General features: G+C 39.7%; 1 protein-coding gene across 6 annotated transcripts in view; it reads right to left on the bottom strand.

Moving 5' to 3' along the window:
• Nf1 (neurofibromin 1) overlaps positions 1-16,211 on the bottom strand; it is a 314,026-nt gene that overhangs the window by 256,455 nt on the left and 41,360 nt on the right. For all 6 annotated transcript variants that reach the window (XM_029557899.1, XM_029557898.1, XM_029557900.1 and 3 more), the window contains exons 2-3: positions 2,837-2,980; positions 754-837 (exon numbers count right to left, since the gene is read on the bottom strand). In XM_029557899.1, the coding sequence (XP_029413759.1) occupies positions 754-837; positions 2,837-2,980 (228 nt within the window). The remainder of the gene's footprint in view (positions 1-753; positions 838-2,836; positions 2,981-16,211) is intronic.

The following is a 16,211-nucleotide window of genomic DNA, read 5'->3' as shown; positions in this document are numbered from 1 at the left end:
ATATATATTAAAAAAAAAAAAACCTCACATGAAGTCATGGTTGAAATACACTTAGAGGAAACCTGGAAGAGAACCCTGTGGTACCCTCTACATATCTAGTATGTATGTTCATATTTATGCAAAGTAATTATGATGGTAATATCAAGCCTCAAAAAGAAAGGCATTTTCAAGGTGTCTTTTATATAGATTTGAACAGTAAATATTGAAACCATCTTCATCAAAGAGGGAAAAGAAGGTTCCTCTTGGTCTTCTGAGTCACATTCTTCCAGCTACATAATGCTTCAGGCCTAAAAATGGCTGAGAACATAACTAAAAAAGTGACTTCTTTATAAACATCTTTCCACAGTGCCAAGCATGGTGGCACACCATTTACTCCTAAGACCCAGGAAGTGAAGGCAGGCAGACTGAGTTTAAGGCCAGCCTGGTCTACATAGCAAGTTCCAAGCCAGCCAGGGCTATATAGTGAGACCCATCTGAGAATTTAAAAAAAAACAAAAAAAAAACAAAAAACCTAAGAGATATATGACCCAAATGTAAACATTTTCTAAGTAAACTTAATATCTATATAGTGTACAAGTTGAGAGAATAATTTTCTCTAATTCTACACCACCTAGTCAACTATGTTAACAAGATTCATATTCATACATCTTAAACAAAAGCTCTTCATGCCTCAATGTCCACACCAAGACTTTACTATGTCAGTTCTTTCTCAACATTGAATTCACAAGCCTGCTTACTTTAGAATTGACTTACCCCAGCAAGACATTTTTCCAGTGTATCCAATATAATCAACTGAGAGAGATATAAATTTTTTTCAGCAGCTTCTCCAAATATCCTCTAAAAGAAAAAGATATTCAGAACATAGAAGCTGATTAACACTCTCCACTATAAATCAGCACACACACATGAAATATGAGACTAAAAATCAAGAAAAATTAATGATCTTCTATTTTTACCTTCTGTGTGTAAATATATATATATAATTTCTTATTTTACTCCAACACAAAATAAATTTCTGGGCAAACGGGTATTTTCTTAAAGTCTGCCATTAGCCATGTAACAGTAAAATATGTTGGCTTTATGTTATAAAACATCCATATTTTGCCAGGCATGGTGGGAACACATTGGTAATTACAGCACTTTGGAAATAGAGGCAGGAAGATCTAAAGTTCAAGGCTAGCCTCAGCTACATAGCAAGTTTGAGGCCAGCCTGGGCTAAATGAGCCAATAACAAAAGAAAAAAACAAGAAAAGAGGGAGGGAGAAAAGGGGTTAGGGATGGGGGGGAAGGGAAACAGAAAGGGGGAAAAGAGAAAAAAAATAAAATTAATGATTTAGAGACCTGTACAAGTCTTGAGTTAACCATCCTTTCCTACCACAACTACTCTTAATTCTTATCAAAACAAAATGATACTCTACCTTATTATTACTCTGCGTGTGTAGCATGGTGCACCATGATACACATGTGGAGGTCAAAGGACAACTTTCAGGGATCAGTTTTCTCCTTTCATCATGGGTTCCGAGGATGGAACTTGGGTCACCAGGCTTGTATGGCAAGTGTCTTCACCCACTGTGCTATCTTGTTGGCCATGTAATTTTTAAGTAAATACTAAATAAATGCCAACATCACAACAGTGTTTTTGTTTTAGATAGGATCCCAAATACCAAAATATTTCAATATACTGGCAATGTGACCACATTTTCATACAAGGAAAATTCTACTACTGGGCTCCACACAGCGGGCAAAAAGAGCGATGGCAAAACATTAAATGTATTTCTGTGAGTCATTTTACATTTTATAAAAGGTCCTGTGCTTTTCAGAAAAGTTTGCTTTTTTCCACAGAAAAGCAATATATTTATAAGACAAATAAATGACTGCCCATGTCTCCAATTCATCAGTCCTATAACTCTGAGATAACACTTAAGCCAGTTTTCTCAAAAGGAAATGCACCAAAGATTATGCTTGCTAATAAAACAATGAAGCTGCTCCTCAAATTTTACAACTAGAAGTTGTCTCATAGCTCAATAAAAACAGTATCAGTTGAGATTACAAGTACTAGAGAAAAGCAGAAAGTTGAGAAAAACCCAGAACAGTTGCTTCAAATAAAGCATGAAGATTATTGGACAGAAGTTGTTAGAGGGAGGGATTACCTCAGATTGATGAGACACTGTACGCTCAAAAGTACTGAGGGAGAGCAGCTAGAGTACATTAAAGTTAAAGGAATTGGAAAAGGGGGAGTTTTGAGCTTTTAATATTGGAATTACTTAATGAAATTAACTGCTAAGAAACAGGAAAGTTGTTTCAACACTGATTAACTACTATACAATTTGTCACAGGTTGAGGGGGTATGATCATAAAAATTAATCCCACATTTTAGGAGTAAAGGTTACAGTTTATTCATCATGTATTTGGGACAGGGACGATCTGATACGTGAATACAAAGAAGCAGTAAAAGAAAGCACATTAGCAGATTCTATACTACAGGGCTGGAGCTGTGGCTTAGGTAGGAGGGGACGGAAGGAAGAAGCAGAAAGAAAAGAAAAAGAAAAAGGAAAAAGATTCTGTACTATGATCAGTCCACATGCAATACGAAAGTCAAGAAAGTACTGGAAAAGGAAAGAGTGAATAAGAGAAGCTTCTGAGGGATAAGAATAAAAAACTATAAAAAAACGAAAGAGAGTTAAACTTATGCTCATCCATAAAATAAATGAATCCTGACTTAAATCCACAGAAAATTATTTCCCATACTTTAAAACATACTGCTTCAAACTTCCAGGTCAGAACCAAAATAAAGCAATTCTCCAAAATGAAAAAAATCAGTAAGCCAAATACTTACCATATTGTTAACATTCTTTAAGATAGTAGTGAGGCCACTTATAACCAAGGAAAACTTGTATTTGGAAATATTAATCAGACATTCCTTATTGTGTTCGGTGCTGACTTTGGTATGCGTGTTCTGCTGTCCTGTTTTTATTGGAAGCTAAGAGGGAAAAATATTGAGACTTTACCCATCAAAATGACTCAACAACTATTTTTCACTGAAAATCGTGCCATTTTAGGAAACCTTTATCAACCACAGCTACCAATATTTATATCACAATCTCTAATTTCCAATATATAACAAAACTGAGCAAATTTTAAATTTAGAAATTTCAGTTTTCACAGTTTCTTTGTGGAAGTCATAAACTTCGACCTTCAAGATGAAATCTTTCACCTGGCACTATGTAAAGAGGGACTGATGGTGACCCACAGAAATAGAGCTGTTTCCTTCCAACCAAAAGCAATTGAAGAGTGTCTGCAATAAATGCACGTAACTCGTTACCTTACACACTGAATTCAAACTTAAGAAAAACAGATCAAGAAAAATCTAGGCTGCAAGCCTGTGGTCAATGGAAAACAACAGGAAACTGTTCAGAAATAGTTGAATTTGTAAAACCCAGAACAAAGTTAAGACCAACTGAGGTAAGACAGTCAACTGTACACCTGAGGGAGTAGCTTAACAACAGCTCCAACGCACATGAAAACATTTTCTTTGAGGGGATCGCATTTACACTGACCTAAAGAAGAAGCTCAGTCACACTGCCTAGGAATGCATCTCTACTCCACTCCAAAGTGGCATTCTATATGTAAGTATCAGAACTGTGTTCACTGTTGATATTAGACCCTGTTAATGCTGATAGAATTCCAAAGAGGTTCTTCTGCAAAACCACCCAAGTCAAACTTTCTCAATTTGGAAATGGTGCAAGTAAAGTAAATGTGATATGCTCAAAGTTTTGCTAAGTCAGTAAGAGATAATGAATTTGACAATAGAGACAACCAAATGGAGGGGTGGGACTTAGGGTGCAAGGGAACTGGTATAACAGAAGCTATAGAATTACATAATTACATAATTAACTCAAGATTATGGAAGAAAAAACCCTGAAAGTTCAAAAGAGAATTTTAGAAGATGAACCTGGTGACAATACAGCTTGATTCTCCATAAGCCCCTCCACAGACTAGCAGAGAACTCAGAATAGTAAGGCTACAAGCTCACGGGCATCTACACCTAAATGAGGACAAAGTGCAAATATATGCATGCATGCACACTAATAAAAACCTGAACACGACACAAAGGAAGTAGAAGTACACACACAAGAGCACAGTAAGCCTAGCGAATATGACAGATTCCCAAATGGTAACACATCCTTATGAAAAGCACAACCAGCCAATTCAGGAACAAAACAGAAGAATATCTGAATGCTGCTATGTGCAGACGTGTGCAACAGGTCTATGGTTGAGTATGAAGAACTGTGGCACACTCTAAATCCCCATTAGGATTTTCTGCAATGATATTCTGTATCAGCAACACCTGCTAGCCAGCTACATGTGACTTTATCTTTTTTTTTTTTTTTTTTTTTTTTTTCAGTCTTTTTGAAACAGGGTCTCCCAGTTGCCCCAGCTGGCCTGGAACTCACTATGAAGACGAGGCTGGCCTTGAACTCACAGAGATCTGCCTGCCTCTGCCTCCCAATTGCTGGGACTAAAGGCATGTGCCACCACGCCCAGCTATGTGTGACTATTTTAAACACCTATAACATGGCTAATACAGGTGAGAATCCAAACGTTTGAACTGTTAAAATTTAACTTTAAGTACCGATATATGTAGCTATCAAACCCTGTTGAACAACAAAATTCTGAACTATCTAGTCGAAGAATCACTCTGCCAAGAAACCCACACTGAGGAAATAATGCTGAAATTAAACTCCAAACTGACCTTAGGGAAAAAGTGAAACAGGTTTAGATAAGGGTGAGAAAAAGAAAAAAAGGCCAAGTAAATTCTGAATAAATGAAACCATGAAACCACTCTTTTTTTTTCTGGTCTTTTTGAGACAGGGTCTCTCTGTGACACTAGCTGGCCTAGAACTCACTATGTAGACCAGGCTGGCCTCAATCTCACAGAGATCCACCTGCTGGGACTAAAGGTGTGCAACACCAATTCTGAATGAATGAAACCACTTTTTTAAAAAATTTATAAAAATGGGCTGGAGAGATGGCTCAGTGGTTAAGAGCACTGACTGCTCTTGCAGAGGACCCGGGGTTCAATTCCCAGCACCCACATGGCAACTACGAACAGTCCTTAATTCCAGTTCCAGGGGAATGTGAAGCCCTCTTCTGACCTCTGCAACACTGCACAACATGGGTGCACTCACATACATGCAGGCAATACACTCAGACACATAAAATAAAAATAATATTTTTTAAAAATTATGAAACTGATTTTACCATGTGAGTCTCAGGAATCAAACTCAGATCATGAGACTTGATGGCTCAGCCATCTCATTGGCCCCATATATCTCTTTCTTGCCTTTTTTTCCCAATGGTCTGACTAAGTTACTCAGGCTGACTTTGAACTGGCTATGTAGCTCAGACTAGCCTCAAATTTGTGACCCTCTTGTCTCTGACCTCTAGGTGAGAACCTAAGCACTTGCCTGATGCTTTTCTTTTTCTTAAGTTTAAAAAGAATTTTTTTTTCTTTTTAAAATTTTTGAGATAGTGTCTTGCATGTAACCCAGACTGGCCTAGCACTTGGGGTGTTTCCTGACTAAACCTCTTGAATGCTGGGATTCTAGATGTTTACTATCCCATCTGGACAAGAGGGGGGAACCACTTTAGACTATATATTTATATATTTAAAGGGCAACCACACACCTGGAAAAACTGACCCAAAATGACCAACATCAGAACACAGTTTAAGAAAACTATTTAACTTTGGTTTAAGGAGGGGAAAAATCCTTTGAACATTCAGGTAGAAAGAGGAAATCATTTATAAATAATAAAAAAAAATAGGCTCATCAGATTTTAATAAAACTTTATGTTAGGTGAGAGTAACATGAATTACTACACTCAAAGGAAGAAATATAAACCCAAGATTTTATATAAATAAAATCCTGAGATTCTCTACCTCAAGAATCTCCAGAAGTTGATGGGCTAGCTAGCCTGGCTTACAAAGTGGAAAAGAAACCTTGCCTAAAACAAGCTGGAAAAGCAAGGACCGACACCCAAAGGTTGTCTTGTTACCTTTCCACACATACTATGGCACACACGTTCACACTCACATCCACATGCATACATATATTCACAGATCTCACACATGTACCCACACAAGCACACAAGATCAGGGGCTGAGGAGATGGCTCAGTCAGTAAAGTGCTTGCCTCAAGCATGAGAACCTGAGTTTAGACCCCAGCACCCACATAAGAAAACAAACATGGCAGCTCCTACCTGCAATCCCAGTCCTGGGGAAGCAGAGACAGGAGGAGCCCTGGGGTTTGCTGGCCAGTCTAGATGCCCAGCCTTTCTACCTTATTTTTTGAGACAGAGTCTCTCACTGAATCTGGAGCTCACTGTTTAGGCTAGACTGGCTGGCCAGCAAACTCCAGAGATTTGCTTGTCTCTATCTCCCCAGCTTTTTACATGGGTCCTGGGGATCCAATCACAAATCTTCATGCTTGAACGGCAAGCACTTTACCAACTGAGCCATCTCCCCAGCTCCTACATATCACTTTTTAAAAATATGAGATCTGGGGATGGAGAGATGGCTCAGTGGTTAAGAGCACTGACTCCTCTTGCAGAGGACCCAGGTTCGATTCCCAGCACCCATGTGGCAGCTAGGAACTGTCCTTAACTCCAGTTCCAGGGGAATCCGAAGCCGTCTTCTGACCTCTGCGGCACTGCACGACACGGGTGCACTCACAGACAATCCACTCATACACATAAAATAAAATAAAATGTTTAAAAAAATATGAGATCAGAAAAAAATTCCAACAAATATTTATTGGATACCTATTATACGCCCGCCATAAAAGTAAATGCTATGAGTCCAAAAATTAACATATTCATTCATATCTTCTAGGTATCAATAATTCTGAAGTTCTGCCTAATTCTCTCTTCTCCCTGAACAAAGTCAGTTCTTGGGCAATCTCATGCATTAACTATTTGGATGCTGCTGCTATGACAACTGCTAATGACTAAGATGGCCCCTGAAGTCCCACTCCCTCATATACACACCCTGCAATAGTACTTTACCTGAGTGTGAGAAGGATTTGCAAATAGAGTAGGATAACACTGTGATTGCTACATTATATGGCAAAAGAGACTCTGCAGGTTTAATTAAGGTCCTGAATCAATTACTTTGAGATAATCAAAAGGGATGTTATCCTGGCTGGGCCTGACCTAGCCATGTGAGCTTTTAAAAGAGGTACAAACAGCTGGAGCCGGAGGGAGCTCAGTGACGCAGTATTTGCTCAGCATGCACAAAGCTCTAGGTTTGATACTCAGCACTGCAAAAAGTAATGAAGCAGTAAAGCTACTTTCCACTGGAAGTGAAGAAGCAAAAGGTCTCCATAGCAAGTGGCCTCTAGGAAGCGAAGTGCCTAAGTCCTAGAACTGTAAGGAACCAAATTCTACCACCAACCAGTGAAAATGGAAGAGAAGCCCAGCCACAGCTGAAACTGCAGCCCCACAGGGCCTGTGACTGGATCTGGTGAAAGCCTGACCACAGAACCCTGCTCCTGACTCACAGAAACAGCTGTTATTTTAAGCTTCTATGCTTGTGATAGGCTGTTATATAGCATTATAAATTAATGCAATAATAGAAAATCTGTATGTATAGTGTACATTTCCCTCTTGAATTTCAAGTTTATCCAAATGTCTATTTAGATTCTCTACAAAGATATCTTGTAGGCACTTCAAGCTCAATGTTTCTAAGACTTAATTTATAACTGTCCCACTACATTTCCGATCTTAGTGCGTATATATCACAATCCACTGTTTCCTGCGTCTGAGACCTGAGAGTTACCCTGACACTTCCTTTATTCTGTTTTGTCAAACTGACAAAAATGAGAAAATTCAACTCTACCAGTCTTTACTTGGGAACAGGCTTGCTAATGAGCATAAGAAATGTCCTCTGCCTTAGCATTCCAAGAGTTGATAGGGTCCTAGCCTGACCATGAGGAGTAGCCGAAACTACCTAGGAATGGGTGGGTAAATCTGCCTAATAATTAGTAGGCCCCATTTGGGTCATCAACTTAGCACTGATCAATTATACATATTTGTGACATAACATATACATATGTATGTAATTATGTCTTTATAAGGTACACATAAATATTATAAACATAAAAATTTTAAATATATTTTTGGTCTCCATCTTTATTCTTATTTCTCATCTTGCTCAGAAGGCAGGTAGGGAGCAAAAGTTGTATGCAGGCCTCTCAGGTTCCTACAAACAGCACCAATATTTATGACCAAGAAAAGGCAAAATTAAGAATAATTAAGTAAGTGAGCTGGGCGTGGTGGCACACAAGGCCAACTCGTGCTAGAGTAAGACCCTGTCTCAAAAAATAAAATAACAAAATAAAATAAAATAAAATAAAATAACCAAGTGACTCGGAATTCATCTAAGAAGATGGTCTGGGAAAGCTCTTTGAAGATACTGCATCTGAATAAAGATGTAAATGAAGAAAATGGGCAGGCCCATGAAAAGATACAAAGAAGAGCATTCAAGGCAGTCGTTGCAAATAAAATGAATCTGATGCAGGAAATGAGAATGACACGTTTGAAGCCTAGTAAAGAGATCAATGTAGATGAACCAAAGGAAGCAAAAGAGAAAATGGAGACAATGAAGTCAGACAGAAGCAGAAGTCAGATCACAAAAAGTCTTCTAAGCTATGTTAAGTGCTTTGAATTTATTTTGATTTTGATGATATGGCAGATTATATTTTCCAAATATGATCACATTATCTCTAATCACATGGGCTTTTCTCCAATAAGACTTTGTCAATTTTTCCATTAAAAAGTAGAATCTGGGGACTGGAGAGATGGCTCAGCAATTAAGAGCATCTGTTGATCTTTCTGAGGACCTGAGTTTAGTTCCCAGCACCCACATGATGGCTAACAACCATCTATAACTCCAGTTCCAGAGGATCCAACACCCCCTTCTGGCCTCCACAGGCACCCCAGCCACAAATGTGGTGCACATACTTACATGCAGGCAAACACTCATACACATAAAATAAGGGAAATAAATCTTTCGTTAAAAAAAAAAAAAAAGTAAGCCAGGTGTGGTGGTGCATGCCTTTAATCCCAGCACTCGGGAGGCAGAGGCAGAGGCAGGCAGATCTCTGTGAGTTCAAGGCCAGCCTGGTCTACATAGTGAGTTCCAAGACAGCTGGGGCTACAAGGAGACCTTGTCTCAAAAAGACCAAAAAAAAAAAAAGTAAAATTTTCCTTTTTATTTCTTTGTTATCTAGTAGGTCCTATGATTAGCTGACCAAATAAAAGATGACAGAAGGTAAAAATATATGATAAAGAGCCAGGTATGGTTGTGTGAGCCTTTAATCCCAGCATTTAGGAGGCAAAAGCAGGCAGATCTCTGTGCGATCAAGGCCAGCCTAGTCTATACATAGCCTGTTACATTCCAGTTGGGGCTACAGGGAGACCCTGTCAAAAAACAAAGTATATACATTTATGACAGATCCAGGCATGAAGCAGGCAGATCTCTGTGAGATGGAGACCAGCCTAGTCTACTTAGTAACTTCCAGGCCAAAGACAAAAACAAAACTAGATGTGTGTGCGTGTGTCATTTATACACACACACACATTATATATATATATGGCAGATGGCACACAGTGCTACTTCCAAGCATAGTCCTTAAGTTGGTCTGATGCTTTTTATTTTCCATCTCCTGGAAGGCAGCTTGCTATTCAAAATATGAATGAATGCTCTAAGACCATCATGCTGTGAGCAGCCAAGGCCACACACAGAGATTCTGAAGAATGGGACACCATCATGGAAAAGCCAAGAAGCACTGAGGTGCCAGACATGTGACTGAAAAAGCCATATTAGAAGGAATTCTCCAGCTTCAGCCAACACCATACAGAACAGAGAACTACCCAACTTTGTTGTTTCTAGGCTACAAAGTTTTGGGATACCTCATTATGCAGCAAGAAATAACCAAAAGCAAAGACATTGAGGGGATTTAAAGGAAGGGAGCTTATGGGGTTATTTTTTCGTTTGGGTTTTTTTTTTTTTTTTTTTTTTTTTTTTGGTCTTTTTGAGACAGGGTCTCTCTGTAGCCCCAGCTGGCCTGGAACTCACTGTGTAGACCAGACTGGCCTTGAACTGACAGAGATCTGCCTGCCTCTGCCTCCCAAGTGCTGGGATTAAAGTTATGTGCCACCATGCCCAGGAAGGAGCTTATGTTTTAAAAAGAATATTCTTGTTATATATTGGAAAGAGTCTAGGCAAGAAAACAGAGTAGTTTTATATTATACTAAAAAGGGCAGAGATACAATGAGAGTGAAATTTATTTGGAAGAATAAATTTGTGAGACTACCAATAAACTTTCTAAAATAAGATTAAGAGATTTGTATTATTAAGTACTTAGTTTATTACTAAGAGTTTATTACTCTTGTAAAAAATACATTGTAAGCATAAACTAATTACAGTCTCACATCAGATATTAGTATGTGCAATAGTTCATTTTCCAATGCTACAACAAAATAGCTCAGGCTGAGTAATATATAAAGAGGTTTGTGTAGTTCAGTTTGGGAAGCTGAAAGTCCAAGATCAGCAGCCCCCCTTGTACCACCTCTGGTCAGAACCTCCTTGACTCTATCACAGTATGATAGATGCAACATGACAGAAGCGTATGGAAAAAGATCACACAGCAAGATAGGAAACCAAAGTGCAGGAAGGGGCCAGTCTTGACCTTTTATAAAAACCTCACAGGACCTGAGGTCCCACATGTACTGTGGTAAGCACTTCTAATGGCATCACCTCCCACTAGAGGGATCCATCAGCTCCCAATAGTGTCACACTGACCAACATTCTAACACAATAACCTTTGGGTAATATACTCAAAACAAACATGCCAGTCATGGTGAGACATACCTTTAATCCCAGGACTTGGGAGGCAGAGGCAGACAGATCTCTGTGAGTTCAAGGGCAGCCTGGTCTACATAATGAGTTCCAGGCTAGCCAGGGCTACACAGTAAAGACCTTGTCTCAAAAACAAACACATATGAAGGTCATGATGGGACATGCCTTTAGTCCCAGCACGTGGGAGGCAGAGGCAGGTGGATCTCTATGAGTTTGAGGCCAGCCTGGACTACAGAGTGAGTTCCAGGCCAACAGGGGCTACAGGGAGACTCTGTCTCAAAAAGACCGAAAAAAAGAAAGACAAAAATTTAATATGATAAATGCACCATTTCAGGGTCGAGGATATGGCTCAGTTGGGAGAGTGTTTGCCTAGAATCCATGAAGCCCTGGATTCCATTCCCAGCATGGCATAAAACAGATGTGGTGGCACACACCTGTGATTCCAGCACTCAAGAGATGGAGGCAAGAAGATCAGAAGTTCATTTTTGGCCACCCAGTGAGTTGGAGGCCAGCCTGGGTTACACAAGACCCTATTTCAGAAAACAAAGGCACTGGAGCTGGAGAGATGTCTCAGTGGTTAAAAGTATGTACTATTCTTGCAGAGGAACAAAGATGGGTTCCCAGACAAAAACAGGTATTATTTGCCTACCAAAAAAGTATAAATTCAGGGGCTAGAGAGATGGCTCAGAAGTTAAGAGCACTGACTGCTCTTGCACAGGACCCAGGTTTGATTCCCAGCACCCACATGGTGGCTATGAACTGTCCTTAACTCCAGTTCCAGGGGAATCTGAAGCCCTCTTCTGACCTCTGAGGCATTGCACAACATGGGTACACTCATATTCATGGAGGCAATACATTCATACACATAAAATAAAATAAAGTTTTTAAAGTATAAATTCAGTGATAAGAGACTCTAACTCTACATTTACACCTAAGAATTGTACATAAGGGCTGGGTATGGAGATGCTTACTTTAACCTCAGCACTCAGAGACATGAGGCAGGTGGATCTCTGTGAATTTGAGGCCAGCCAGGGTTATACAGTGAGACCCTGTCTCAAAATGAAAAAAAAGAAAGAAAAAAAAATTCCACCTACACCTAAGATCTGTACCTAGAGGGCTAGGTGAAATGGCTCAGCTAGTAAAGGTACAGCCTGAGGACCAAGGTCAATCCTTGGGACTCACATGGCTGAAGGAGAGGACCAATTCCACAAGTTGTCCTCTGACCTCCATACATGGTATGCTTGCAGCCACATGTGTACACACACACAGGCACACAGAAAATAAAATTTTTTAAAAAAGAGAACAAGCCAGTCCAAAACGAAAGCCTCTACCTTTTGTAACCTAATCTCAGAAGAGACACTGTGTTATACTTGTCTTACTGCTCTGACAAAAGCAATCTAAAGGAGAAAGAATTTATTTTGGCTCATGGACCAAGGGTATAGTGCATCATGACAGAAAGTCTGGTTGCGGCAGCTTGAAGCAGCTGGTCACAATGCATCAGTAGTCAGGAAGCAGAGAATAATGGATACAGTACTCAGCTAGTGCTGTCCTTTATAAAAAATATTTTATTATTTTTATTTTATTTTATGTGAATGAGTGTATTGTCTGAGTGTATGTAAATGCACTGTGTCATGCAATGCCCACAGAAGTTAGAAGAAGGTGTCCAATTCCCCTGGAACTGGAGTTACAGTTTTTAGCCACCATGTGGGTGGGGGAATTGAACCTGGGTCCTCTGCAACAGCAGCCAGTGAGTGCTCTTAACTGCTGAGCCATCTCTCCAGCCCACAGCTTTGTCCTTTTTATGTAGTCCAGTATCCACAAACATGGATGGGCACTACCCACATGTTGGGGTAGGTCTGCACATCTCAGTGAACCTAATCAAGCTAGCCAGTCACTCAAAAGCATGGCCAGAGGCTAACTTAATCTACAAAATCACACACAGGTATATCCAGAGCCTTGACTCCTAGGGGATCCTGTCAAGTTGATATTAACCATCACAGACACGTTTTCACTTTTGCTAAATTCTGTTAGTTCCAGTAACCAACTTTGGTTCAATGTGGAAGGTCTGAATACCAGGGAGCTCAGTGAGGACCAAAAGCTGGGTACCTCATACATCACTAGCAGAATCAACTTCTCCCACCCCAGTGTATCAATTACATTTAGAAGTACGTGTTAATTAAACTAGTACTTGTATCTTATTTATGTACCAAATTTAGATCTCCTATTACATTTCTGAGCTTATTAGTTTGTTACTCTGAATTTTTTTTTCCTTTTCCACTTTTTTGGTCAGAAGAGCATTTCTTATCCAGGTAATAGCTCACTGTTTTCATGAGTTGCTTACTACTTTAATCTTGAACTTGGGGACCACACAAAATTGAATCCAGCAGATGGCCTCTTCTCTTTAAGTTCCAGTACTCCTTCCTGCCCCTGTTCCACTCTCCAGTCAATATGGATATCGTCTACTCAGCTTAGGCTTGAATGCCTTGTCCTGCACTGCTTCCCAGTGTGCATGGGAAGCAGTTCCTTCATCTGCTCAACCTCTTGTGCTGAGACACCTGTCTTATCATACAGAAGACTCACACTGCCCAGAAATGCTTACTGGGCCCACCTTTCTTGTCTCTTTAGACCACTCAGGCACTACACCCATTTAGGGCTACCTTTCTTATAAGTGCCATCCACATCCCACTGGGTCACCCTCTGTGGACTATTCTCCCAAGTAGTTACCCTTTTCTGCCTGTTTGGATGCTTAATACCCTGTGTCTGCCCTCTGGAGTCTCTCCTTATTCCATTCATTATGACTCTCTGCTAGGCCTGCCACTTGCAAACATTTTTTTTCTGCCTTACACTGGTTTCCTCCAGAGGAATGCCCTCCTCATCCTGATTAAACTTTTCCCCCAAGCACATACACAGATGCCTACTTGCTCAGCTTTTCCTAATGGCTTTTGCACTGAAGGAATGTACAGAAGGGAATGAAAGAAAAAAAGAAGGAGTCACCATTTTCTGTGGAAACAGTATGATTGAAGTTTAGGTTTGACAGAAACAAATCTCCTGCTTAGGTGGTAGGTATTTAGAGAAACTAGAAAGGGCCTTTGGGAATTGGCTTTTGGTGTTTCAGTGATGGTTGGGATAACTGGTGTAAATAGGTTCTTTATTTGTGAATTGAGTATAAATAGGTTCTTTATTTGAGAATCAGGGTTTCTGTGTATGAAAAATTTGGGAAGTCTGTAAATTCAGAATAGTAGGAAGGGAATAAACTAAAAGGCAAGCATTTAGGGTACAGTGAGGTTGGAATGCATTTCTTGGCAAAACCAGTTTGATTCCATGCTAAGTCCTTTGCCTAGAGACACCTTTATAACATCCAAATTGTTTTTTAAATGTTTATTAGATAAGGCTTGTTTTCTCAGCTCAATATTAAATTTTGGGTTGTTATCCTACTCTGCCTAATTTTAGTCACTTCTGTACTATCAGCTTAGCCATCTCCTGTATCATTCACTCCTGGCACAGCAATTTGCAATTGGCTTACCCTTTGTTAGCCCCCCTGATCATGCTGTGTGTCATTTTGATGCTTGCTCCCTGTTTCATATAATTTCTTCACCAACAAATTACTACCATTGCTCGAATTACTACCAAGCAGGTCATGGTCAATTATCAAACTTTGGATTCTCCCGAGATAGATGAATTGGCTCTTAAGGCTTGTGATGACACTTCTCCATTTTAAATCAAACAGGGGGAGATGTTGGGAAACCCTGCTGTTAGGGTTATAGTTCTCCATGTCCAGATAGCCCTAAGGGGCTCGGCCCCAAATGGAAGGACTCCCCTTCTCAGTGGGGGCCTCCTGCTCTCTTCCTGGCTTACCTGGAAAGTGCCACCAAGCATGGATGCCTGACCTTATTTGGAACATGACCTTTGGCATAGTTACCTGGAGTAAAAACTACCCCCAGGTTTTTTCTATATGATAATCAGGCATTGCCTGATAGTCGGACGATAGGAGCCCACTGCCACATGTAAATAAAGCATACTATGAGCACCTATCAGCTGAGGCTTTGGCTACTGCCTCCACACTATAATTTCTCTAGTTCTCCCACTAATAAATGGAGCCGTTTCACTGAGTCTGGAGCTGTATCACTGCATTTGTTTCACTGCCCCATGAAACCAGCCTCCCCAGAAGGGCTTTCTTCCATCTGTGCTCACTGGCCGTCCTGACTCCGTTCACCACTTCTGCTCCCCCTGCCCTCGTGGACCAGTGGCCAACGACCCGCGAAGAGAGGGAGAGACCCCCGCATCATTTAACTTTGTTGAAAGAATAATAGCTTTGAGTGCCAATTATATACTTAAAATGACATTACAATGAAAAAAAAACTTCAAAAATTTTAAATTTGGGGCTGGAGAGGTGGCTCAGCGGTTAAGAGCACTCACTCACTAGCTGCTCTTGCAAAGGACCTGGGTTCGTTCCTAGCACCAACATGGCAGCTAACAACTGTCTGTAACTCCATTTCCAGGGGAACTGGACACCTTCTTCTAACTTCTGTGGGCACTGCACAACATGGGTGCACTTACATATACTCGGGCAATATACTCATACACATAAAATGAAAGATAATAAAATATATATTTTTTAAAGTTCTTTGGGTGTTATGTTAAATATAGCACATACCAATGACAGAATCCATTCCAGGAAATGTGCTTAACCAGCTGTAATGTTTGGTACCTTTTCTTTATGTGTTTTTATTTCCTGATACATAAAAAAGATGAGTTAGGTACTTTTACTAGTAGAGAAAACTCTATGTACATTAAGTGAATTTTAATAAAATCTCTATTCCCCAGCATAGTCTGAGGGGTCTTTTAGAAACTCATTAGAATGTACACAGAAGCAAAATTTTAGCCTGTGACCTTTTGAAGAATTTCTGAGTGAAACTAGAAACAAATTATCCATTGTTCACAGTGTGTTGCTTAATGTTAGGCCTTGCTTTATGAAATCTGTATTTGCTGAGATTTTGTATCTTAAGCAGATCATAATTCAAGGTGGTTATTTTTCTTTGTCAATTTAGACCCCAGCATGAGATTAAATTCATTTTTTCCCCAATTGTGAAAGTAATATATGCTCACTGAAAAGAAACTCACAAAAATGAAAGAGAAAACCTCTCAAATAAAATGACCTTAGCTTTTTAAATTTTATCTTGCTAAACAAAAAACAAAAACAAACAAACAAAAAAAAAAACACAAAATTTTATCTCTCTCCCGGGGCATAATTTTTTATATATTACGTGTTTTAATTGTACTTTTTCTATCA

The sequence above is a fragment of the Nannospalax galili genome, unplaced genomic scaffold (genome assembly GCF_000622305.1).
Source record: "Nannospalax galili isolate Female #2095 unplaced genomic scaffold, S.galili_v1.0 scaffold8, whole genome shotgun sequence".
NCBI classification, from domain to species: domain Eukaryota; kingdom Metazoa; phylum Chordata; class Mammalia; order Rodentia; family Spalacidae; genus Nannospalax; species Nannospalax galili.
The sequence above is the reverse complement of the archived record's forward strand: the minus strand, read 5'-3'. Positions and strand labels throughout refer to the sequence as shown.